A 10,318-nucleotide genomic window follows, 5' to 3' on the forward strand; every position below is an offset into this window, starting at 1 on the left:
CCTCTTCACTTTCTACAAATCACGAGTTTGAGTGACTCACAGGTTGAGGAAGTAAACCGCACTGTAAGTCAACACTCACATCAAGGTTATTAAAGTTAACGAAACTAAAGTAAAGTAGGTGTGAAATCACTTTTTAGTTAAATTATATGAAAGTATAATCTAGGTTTTTGAAAATAAAAACAAAAACAAAAAAATTGTGCACTTACAAAACGAACCAAATTCAGATACAAAGATGCAGGCCCCTGACAAATACCCCCCATAACTAATAACTAACTATAATGTGTGTTTATTGAGTGTGTTGCTGCTGCAGAGTGAACTCCTGTAATGTCCGTTCACAGGACCGCTCCTCGTCCTCATGAGTATTTAAACATTTCTGATCTGCCCAAATCGTGGGACTGGAGGAACATCAACGGCACCAACTATGTGAGCACGACCCGCAACCAGCACATACCCCAGTACTGCGGCTCCTGCTGGGCCCATGGCAGCACCAGTGCCATGGCAGGTATGAGTGAGCCCCGTTGGATGCTGAGTCATTGTGGTTTGGAACAGCAGGTCCTCACGTGACCGCTCTGACATTATTTCATTTAGGACTGCAGTTTCACTTCCTCTTTTCAGAGAAGTGACTTGGATAGAACTGTAAATGATTGTCTGGGTTTTTTTGTTTCCCTTTATGTGTGTAAAAGCTGTGTTTGCTCTCTCTCTCGCCAGATCGTATCAACATTAAGAGGAAAGGAGCGTGGCCGTCTGCCTATCTCTCTGTCCAGAACGTGATCGACTGTGGTGATGCCGGCAGTTGCCATGGAGGGGACCACAGCGGCGTGTGGGAGTACGCAAACAAACACGGGATCCCAGATGAGACCTGCAACAACTACCAGGCTAAAGACCAGAGTGAGTGTCCTTCAGTGCTCTAAGTGATGGTTAAACTCACTGAACGCTGAGCCTGAGCTGTGCATGTTCTGTGTCCCTCTCTAAAGAGTGCAAACCTTTCAACGAATGTGGCACCTGCACCACCTTTGGAGTGTGCAATATTGTGAAGAACTACACGCTGTGGAAAGTGGGAGATTTCGGAGCTGTCAGCGGGAGGGAGAAGATGATGGCGGAGATCTACGCCAGAGGACCGATCAGGTTTGCAACTTAGTTTTTTTTCTTGTAGACGAGTAGACGTCCTGCTCTGTTTACCAGTTTTCAATGTATTTGGGAAAGACGAACCACCAGCTCACAACTACACCCACTTACTCTACGACTGTAGGTCGACTGAGCACAAGGTAAAACTTTAACCTGTGAATCCGCTGGAGATCGCCGCAAAACGGGAAGCACGCACCCAAACAAACATCTCTTAAAGCTGTAACAATAGAAGAAAAAAAAAAATCCAACATACATGTACATGAGAAGAAGTAGAAAATGTTGACCGATGCATCTACAGAGCCCTGATCACCGCCTCAATATTGTCATCTTTTAGACCAGAATCTGACAACGTAGACAGGCCAGCTGGTCGCTATCAAAATAAAAGTTAAAGGTGACGTAAGCGACTCTGGAGAAATCTAATATTACAACAGATTCCATTATATAGAGCAGAGAACAACAACACAGCAAGTAATGTAACTGATGTTAGTTGTGTTGTGGGTTAGTAAACTGTCACTACAGTTGTTGCAGGGCAGCTAACATGCAGAGAGGATGAGACCGCAAACCAGCTCCAGACGGCGATACTCAACTATTGCTACTATAGTAAACATCACAACAACAGCAAATCTGGGTTGTCCAGAAAGTAAGCTGAATGTCCGCAGACAATTACCTGACACACAAATCCTGGCTGGAATAACGAGGCGGTGTTGTGTTGCTCGCAATGAGCTACTTGGTTTGTTTCCCGTTTACAGAGCCAGAGCTGTGTACAACCACTGTTTGTTTGTCTGTGTGAGGAGATTATTTGATGAATCTAACACACATTTTATCTCCCCTACCTCCTTCTAAGAAACTCAACAAATCAAGTAGTAACTGGGTGATTTGTTGTGAGGGATCGACAGGGAGCAATGCTGACAGATAGAGTCAGACCGGGAAGGTTTAAGATAACTACAGCCTAAATTGCATAAAATATGAAAATGAAACATCATTTTTCTATTATATCTTGGAAGCAAATGAACCGTACCGGCGTGCGGCGCAGAGGTTAAAAAGGATCTGCAACGTTAAATACTTCATATAGGCATCAACATGTCGCTACTCAGCCCCTTCAAGGCACACTGTTACCTATTGTACAGTTTATTATACTTGTATACACATCTTCATTCCAGTTTCACTTTCGCCCAGAGGAAGTTAGTAATCTGTGGGGTTTTGTTTCCTCCAGCTGTGGGATTATGGCCACAGACACGCTGGACGCCTACACTGGAGGTCTCTACTCGGAATATCAGGAGAATCCTTTCATCAACCACATCGTGTCTGTGGCAGGGTGGGGAGTGGAGAACGGGGTTGAATACTGGATTGTACGCAACTCCTGGGGAGAGCCATGGGTAAGTCCTTATCGAACGGGAAACCTGCGGTGAAAGTGGGACAGGTTGTCAGATCGGTGGTCAAAGATAAAGACAACTTTGTTTACCTGCTTACAGGACTGTGGATGTGTGATTTAATCAGATTTCTACTGAGGTGGACATTAGAAACCAGCCTGTTAATAAGTTCAAATATTGGTAAACTCTAATTGGTGCACGTAAGAGTTTTCCAGATGAGCTTGAATCACTTCAAACCAGTAAGAAGATCAGATGAAAAAAGACAGATTTAAGAAGATAGAAAAAGAAGACTAAAATCTCTCCTGTGAAAAAAAACCTAAATTGTTACAACTTTGGCAAATTAATTGATTATTTTTAAACTCTGAATCCATCATCAAACTCAAAAACGATATCACTTCTAAGTGATTGTATACATGCCCAATACAGAGCTATTATTGATTAATTTGCTGATTTACTTTTTAATATAATAGTTTTGTCTGTAAAATGTAAAATGCTTGTGAAAAAAAAGTCCATTGTTGTTCAACCAACAGTCCAAAACTCATATTTCACTCACTATCAGAGTGTTTGGTATTTTGCAATAATTAATCAAAGATCAAAATGATCTCCTCTCCTCAGGGTGAGAAGGGCTGGCTCAGGATCGTGACCAGTGCCTATAAGGGAGGAAGTGGCAGCACATACAACCTGGCGCTGGAGGAGGACTGCATGTACGGAGACCCAATTGTCCCCAAGGGCTACCTGTAGAAGAGACCAACGCCCACTGCACACTGCTCTCATACGTCTTTCTGGCTCGGGCGGAGGGAAAAAGCTTTTATATGCAAAATGTTGATAAGGGAATAAGTTTCGATTTTTCTTTAGAGATCTTTTTAATAATTTTTTACACTTTTGATCAGGAAGTCACATTTCAGTGCCACAGTCTTCCAGCTGGATATCAGACCTGCTTGAATCAATGCAGAGTTTCTGATTTTAACTACAGTGAGGTCTGCCATCAGTCTGAAACATATACATTAAAGGGGGGGGGGAAGTGAAATACATCAGTACGATTAATTTGTGTGCTCTAGCTAAATGAAAGCATGCTGAATATAGACTATATAAACCATTATAGACTCTGAGAAGGTGCAAGAAATTCTTCAGTTTACATTAAGGGGACAGGTGGCTTTTTATAGTTTGGATTTTTCAATGCATGATGATTCAGCCAAAGAACAAAGTGTTTATAATTTGTCCTGCACTGCTCCGACACTGAATGTCTTCAGTGCGTGGTGTTAATGTATTGATGATATTGCACTACAGTCTGATATAGGAGTTGTACACACAAACATCTACTTTAAGTGTGCCTTACATGAACTTGCAGTAAAGAGTTATGCAATTTGTTTTCCACACAGAACAATCGACACATCAGAAATTCAGAAGAAATTGCAACCATGGTTTTGTTTCAAACTTTGCCAATAAACACAACACTGAACGGTGATGATGTTCTCCAGCTCTGTTTGAGAAAACATGTCTGATGTTGATCTGTTCATTCTGTGGGGTTTCAGATCTTTGTTAGTATTCACTGGGCTCAGATGCTATTTTAAACAGCGTGAACAAGACTTCAAGAAGTCTGTCCCCATAATGTGTGAAGTGTTACTTTTACAGCCGTCCTGTCGCCCCGTTAGGTTTCACAAACTGACATTAATTTGAGACCCATGTGATTGCAGGACAGCGCTGATATTTATGCATTTTTCAATAAAAACAAATTCATATTTGCATAAGATGCAAAAAATGCAAGAACCTACATATTCAGGTTTTTATTTTAAAACAGCTCGAACCAACATAAAATATAGAAAATCAAATATACAGGTTGAAAAACAAAACATTTAGCTGCATCTTCAGAGGCTTCTCCTCCGACCAGTCTGTCTTATTACTGTACTTTTCCGTCAGCTCACTGACATTTGCGTTTGCCTCAATAGAAACTAAATCATTCACTTGGTCAAACTGAACAGTCTCTGTCTCCAAGCTTATGTGCTTCAACATCAAGCAGAGCATTTGGTTATCGTGGAGACAACAGATTGTGTCTCTGTTAGGTCTTCCTGGTACAGTCTCCAACAAGAACAGTTTCTGTGTCCTCTCCACATCAGTTTATCATGATGAAGTTTGACTTGCAGTGAGCTGAAAAAAACAAACAAATAATGTTACACGTCAGTGCTTCAAAAGGACAACGAGGAAGTTTACTTGAAATAAACATGTTATTTGACATGCTAGTGTTACTGCTCATGTTCGTGTGTGAAAACCACTTCCTGCTTATTTTTGTGAACTTGCCCTGAATTCTTTAAGATACTGCAAATTTTGGTTTTCTCTGTCAGTGTAGCGCGAGTGTAGTGTCAGCAGGTTACTCACCAATGAACTCTGCGACAGGGTCGTGTTCTCCCTCTGTGCGGATTGTTCCTGCGATGCTGTCGTTCTCCAGGATGGGCAGGAAGAGCTGAACAAAGTCTGATGTGTAGGGAGGCGCGATCACATCGAGGACCTATAAAGAGGAACATGAGTTTGTTTTAATGCACAAGAACCTCATGTTTTCTGATGGCGTTAAAAGGTCTATGAGTAATATTTGTAAAACAGGGCAGTAAAATAGGCCTCTTTTCAATTATGACTGAAAAAGATTAAACCTTAAATCTTTTTTGGCCACTTGGGGGCGACAGAAACAAGTTGTGACACTGAAATATCACCTGTAAAGTTGATATGGTGAACTTGTCAGCAAACAGTTGCTCATAACATTATCATTCATTTGCAGTCATGTTTGTGGCCTCCTGATAAGATTAATATCAACTCTTTCTTAAAACTTAAACGGTCTGCTGGAGCCAAAAACTACACAGAGAGAGTGAATCAAAACGGTAAAGTTGCATCTAGACAGCCAGACAATGAGCTGAAACCGGTAATAAAACTTGGTAAAGACTAGGGGAGCTGCAGATTCAGTTGATAATTCGTTAAAAAAAAAAAAAATTTGTTACTGTCATTCGGTACATTATTCAAAAAAATTATTGCTGATTTGTCAACACTTAGACAAAACTTCTGTGATTTTTTCTCAAATACAAAAATATATAATTCATTGTAGAGTTGGGCAATATCCCCTGAAACAAAAGATCATTTTAGAGCCTTGAGTATATAAAACAGTAAAATATATGAATAAATATATTATTATATATATTATACATTCTTCCTATCCTTTCCCACGTTTTATCTCTTTACCACGAATGGAGATCAGAAGCAGCCGTTACCTCAGTGACAAAATATCTAATGAGGGAGATATCCGTGTTGAGTTTCTCCAGACACTTGCGAATGTAACCGACTACAGGGAGGACGTAACCACGGCTCAGCAAATGAACCATTCGGTCCAGCAACGTCTTCTTCAACTCCAGCTGAAATAAAACCAACACAGTGTCAGCTGAGAGGTCACACAGCTACAACAAACTCACTTCTGTTGAAAACTGCAACAAGAAGCATGACAGTAACTCAAACACACCTGCTCCATGACGTCCAGCTGAGAGTGCTCCGTCTCAAACAGTTTGATGAGCAGCTGGAGGACCTGCGGGTGCAGCAGCTGGTGACACGTGCAGATCTGTGTGGAGGAAGCAGTCGTGTTTGAATTTACACCGCCGACTTAAAGAATTAAAATGACAGTTTCATCTAGTAGCGTCGTACCTCGTCCAGTAGAGCTAAATGTACTGGAGTGTGGTCTGTCTGCAGCTGGAAGTACCGCGGCTCAGACACCGTCCAGTCCACCCATTTCAAAACACCCATAGCAACGACTGGAAACCTGAACACAAACACACAAACAAAGTCAGCGGAGATCAGTCAGAAGTGAGAAGAGCTATCAAACCTCAATGTTTAGGTGTCTAAAGTGTCTAAGTACAAAAGTTTTCACTGAATGCATAGTCTTTTTGCTTTTGTGCAGCTGATTTGTGTTCAGAGATGTAGTATGTTTGTTTGCGGTTTGTCCTATTTTATTATATTAAAAAATAAACAACTAAGGTAATGAAGTATTTAAATAATGGTATAAGTACCAAAAGTCTTAAAAATTCGGAAAATGTTAAATGATTTGGGTGATTGTCATAAAAAATGTAACTGTTCATTTGTTCCCTCCCGGATGTGTAAATATCAAGTTAGATCAAACTTTTCAGTGCAATATATCCCAAGGTTTATTTATTTCCATCTGTCTACTGACCGGATGCACTGGTACAAGGTGCCGAGTTCAGCCACCAGCTCTGTGGCTCCTTTGTTCTCATTGCAGCACAGGTTGTGCACCGTCTCTATGGCCTTGGAGGTCGACTTCAGCTCGTCTTTATTGATGTTTACTCGCTTGTTCTGGCAAGAGAAAGGAAGGGAACAGAGAGAAAGTTGTAACGTGTTAAGGAGAGTTCAGGAAAGCAGCTGTAAAGGTGAAAGGAAAACAATGAGCATGGGAATTCTGTAATGAACTACTGCTAAATACTAAATAAAAACAACTTCTCTGTTACTCAGTCACTAACTTTTTTGTATCTAACCTATTCACACGGATACATCAGCAAATTCATCCCTGTTCTCCGTACCTTTTTCCACGTTTCAACCACGCTGGCGGCGTAGGCCAGGATGTGGATGTATTTGTGTTTATGGTCTTGGTTGATCTTGGATCCAGGCTTAAACAGTGACTGCATGAACAGGTCCAGAAAGGCAGGCACTCTGATCTAAAGACGAAACAAAGATAAAATATTCCACTCAACGGCTCCAGAACGAACAAGCATGTAGTGGATATAAACAGGGTCAAAGACGCTCGGTCCTCACCAGCTCCACGGGAGGCGGGTCCATGCTGCTGAACATCTTGAAGAGAACTGTGATGTCTGCAGGATTCAGGGCTCCTTTGGACAACATGGCACCCAGCGCCTGGCAGGCTCGAGGGTAGGCTGCTGCTGTACCAAGCGCAAGGGTTATCTGACTGGCATCGTGACCTCTGTGACATAAACCACAACCACAGAGTTAATATCATCAGTGAAACCTACACACACACACACACTCCAACCAGTGCACTTCCGTTAATGTTTTCTGAAACAATAGCAAACAGGGCGTGTAAAGGTTAAATTCTGCGGAAAAAGAGACAAAGTTACCTCTCGTGTGCGGACTTCTGCACCTCCTGGCCGATCCTACGCACAGCTGAACCGCCCTGCTCCTCCTGGGAGAGGATGGACATCATCGCCTGGGCAAAGAGGTAGGTGTGCTCGCCGTGACACACCATCTTCTACGGGAGGAAGGAGGGAACAACTCAGGAAACTTCATCACATGCAGCAACCAGAGGAACAGAAGCTCTGAGTAACTTTTACATACTATGCTGTAAAATAATAAATAATGTAAATAATATAATGACTTTAGTCTATAAAATGTCACAAGAGGAGAGAAAATCAGTTTCCCAGAACCCAAGACAACGTCTTCAAATTGGTTGTTTAATCTGACCAACAGTACACAATTGCAAATATATTCAATTTACAATCATATAAAACAATGAAAGCAACAAATCCTCACATTACAGAACTCACAATCAGTGACTGTCAGATTGTTCAAAGGTTTAATAAAACAGAGAAACGCTTACAGCAAATTCTGGCAGGTTCTTCTCCAAGTTCTCTTCTCCTCCGTCCAGCAGCGTGGCCAAAGACGTCCTCAACACCCGAGAGAAAACCTCCAGCTGCTGACACGCTGTAGACACACTGGTGATCTCACCCTGATAACCTGCGTCTGAAATCAGCTAAACACACACACACACACACACACATACACACACACACAAAATAATGTGTGACAACAGCATAGAAAATCTGTTCAACTTTACAGAACTTATAAGAAGCATTGGCAGTTCTACATATCGATTGTTTATAGCACTGAACTAGCAATTATTTTAATTATTGATTATTATACAAATATGTCATTGAATTGCATTTTTTCTGTCCGAAAGATATTAAATTGACAGTGATATAAAACTTAAAAAGCAAGCAAAATACAAGTAGATTGAATTGAAATGACCATAATGAATGACAATGATGGAATATTAACATTAACTTGCAAATTAATGGATTGATTAAATGATTGCCTCAGCAAAAACACATTTTCCATTTATTGGATGAGGGAGGAAAATAATTGTTGTTGTTATTGTTTCTGTGTTGACTCCAGGAGGATTAGTGAACACTTTGTGGAAGCTAATGGGGTCAAATTGAAGAATAAAGAATCTTGGTGACTTAAAATACTTCATATGGGCCAAGAACTGCACTACTACAACTACAACTACTACTATTACTACTCCTACTACTACTACTATTACTCCTACTACTCCTGCTAGTGCTGCTGCTGTACCTTTACAGTGAAGTTGAGCATCAGGCAGTCTGGGTGAGCCTCTGCCAGCTTATAGAAAAGATCTCTCCAGGTGGTGTGTGCTATCATCTGCTCAAGCCAGGCTGGAGTCTAAAAACACAGGAGACAGTGAGTGTACACCTGAAAAATAAACCTTTTGCACACTTGTATTTGCCATTTGTACAAAAAAAAAAAAAAAAAATACAGCTGAGTGTTCAGAAATCTCACCTCTCCCTCAACAGTGAAAATGGAATCGGCTTTCTGAGGGTCAAAGTGCTTTATCAGGAGACTCTTGAGGTGATTTTCTACTCGCTCTTGGACCTGAGCTGGCTCTACACCTGCAGTGCAAATAAAGAAGTTACAGATTAATGAAAGTTCATCAGGTCAGAGGAGGGTTGGCCCAGAACAGGTAGAAGAACATCACAGGATCTCCGCTACCTACCCATCTGGATGAGCCATTCTGCCAGCAGATTAACGGTCTGAGCCACGGCCGAGTAGTTCTCAGACAGGAGCTGGATGACGTGTTCTGGAGAACCACCTGCTTGGAAATACCTGCGGCAAAAACATAGTTTCTATCGTCAAACTCTCAGTGGGTCTTTATGAGTCACACGTCCAAACAGTGGTCGTCCTGTGCAGTTTTCCGATGTCCACTTAATGTTACGTCTGTATGAGAAATCAGCTGCTTACGTTTTGAGGGTGTTGAAGATTGCCGGCTCCATGATGTAATCCCTGCTGGAGAATTTCTGCAGACAGTCTTCCTGGATCTTCCCATCATTTTCCCCTTCCACATAATCCTCCTGAAACACACATCGATTCATAATGCTTCTGTGGAGACTCTTCTGTCCTGACAACATGAACTCTCTTCCATCTCCTTTGCACACAGTAACATTAAAGACAAGTGCAGGTGTTTCATGCTCCGGTTTGTATGACTGATTCAAAGCACAGTAACATTTAGATTCAAACTCATAATTCACTTTGTTAGTGACCTTCCTCCTGTCTTATCCAGTTGAATACATGTCTGTGTGACTACTAGTGTCCTTATAAATTAAAGTTTGAGGAAACCAGTGTGTTATGAACGCAGCATGGAGTCATTTGGCTTCAAATGTTTACCTGAGCAACCCACTACCACTTGTACAGAAGAGTAAGAAGTGCATGAAGACAGTTTAAAACCAGCTGATACACAACTTTAAAGTGTCCACCAGCTGCACCGATACTTAGCTTGTAGCTGGCTAACAGACCCGCGAACCCGCTGCGAGTTCAAACCCAGCTGTGTGCACACATCTGTCTGCGCACATCTGTCTGCACACATCTGTCTGCGCACACAGAGCTCTGTTAACGATCGTGTTCACTGTGTACGTCGTGTAGCTGCAGCTAAGCTAACGCCGCCTAGCAACAAACAGCAACAAGTCGTGCTCTCTCACCAAGTTCCCGTCCGGACCTTCCCAGTCTCCGCCGCCGCTGTAATACTCCTCGTCCAT

The 10,318-nt window shown here is 41.8% G+C and overlaps 2 protein-coding genes across 2 annotated transcripts in view; one reads left to right on the forward strand and one right to left on the reverse strand.

Moving 5' to 3' along the window:
- The window catches only part of ctsz (cathepsin Z), a 4,640-nt gene extending 680 nt beyond the window's left edge, over window positions 1-3,960 (forward strand). The window contains exons 2-6 of the mRNA XM_035662621.1: window positions 339-502; window positions 709-888; window positions 975-1,125; window positions 2,339-2,501; window positions 3,111-3,960. Coding sequence (XP_035518514.1) covers window positions 339-502; window positions 709-888; window positions 975-1,125; window positions 2,339-2,501; window positions 3,111-3,236 — 784 coding nt within the window. The 3' untranslated portion in view covers window positions 3,237-3,960. The remainder of the gene's footprint in view (window positions 1-338; window positions 503-708; window positions 889-974; window positions 1,126-2,338; window positions 2,502-3,110) is intronic.
- A 223-nt stretch (window positions 3,961-4,183) lies between these two features.
- Window positions 4,184-10,318, reverse strand: nelfcd (negative elongation factor complex member C/D). Its single transcript, XM_035662611.1, has 15 exons — window positions 10,262-10,318; window positions 9,528-9,637; window positions 9,283-9,392; window positions 9,069-9,178; window positions 8,844-8,951; window positions 8,089-8,241; window positions 7,610-7,740; window positions 7,290-7,455; window positions 7,058-7,192; window positions 6,694-6,833; window positions 6,171-6,285; window positions 5,992-6,087; window positions 5,747-5,887; window positions 4,869-4,998; window positions 4,184-4,640 (listed from the first exon to the last, which is right to left on the reverse strand). The coding sequence occupies exons 1-15, from the start codon at window positions 10,316-10,318 to the stop codon at window positions 4,606-4,608; spliced, it is 1,737 nt and encodes a 578-aa protein (XP_035518504.1). The 3' UTR covers window positions 4,184-4,605.

Source organism: Morone saxatilis, unplaced genomic scaffold (genome assembly GCF_004916995.1).
Source record: "Morone saxatilis isolate NCDOM2014 unplaced genomic scaffold, NCSU_SB_2.0 Contig18, whole genome shotgun sequence".
In the NCBI taxonomy this organism is placed as follows: Eukaryota; Metazoa; Chordata; class Actinopteri; family Moronidae; genus Morone; species Morone saxatilis.

What these genes read in the sequence shown, in the direction of transcription:
- nelfcd (XM_035662611.1), bottom strand. Translation starts at nt 10,318, where the DNA reads ATGGACGAGGAGTATTACAGCGGCGGCGGAGACTGGGAAGGTCCGGAC. An exon ending in AGAATGGCTCATCCAGATGG is followed by an intron (nt 9,179 to 9,282) that starts GTAGGTAGCGGA and finishes TTTGCACTGCAG; the next exon opens with GTGTAGAGCCAGCTCAGGTC. An exon ending in TGGTTGAAACGTGGAAAAAG is followed by an intron (nt 6,834 to 7,057) that starts GTACGGAGAACA and finishes TTCTCTTGCCAG; the next exon opens with AACAAGCGAGTAAACATCAA.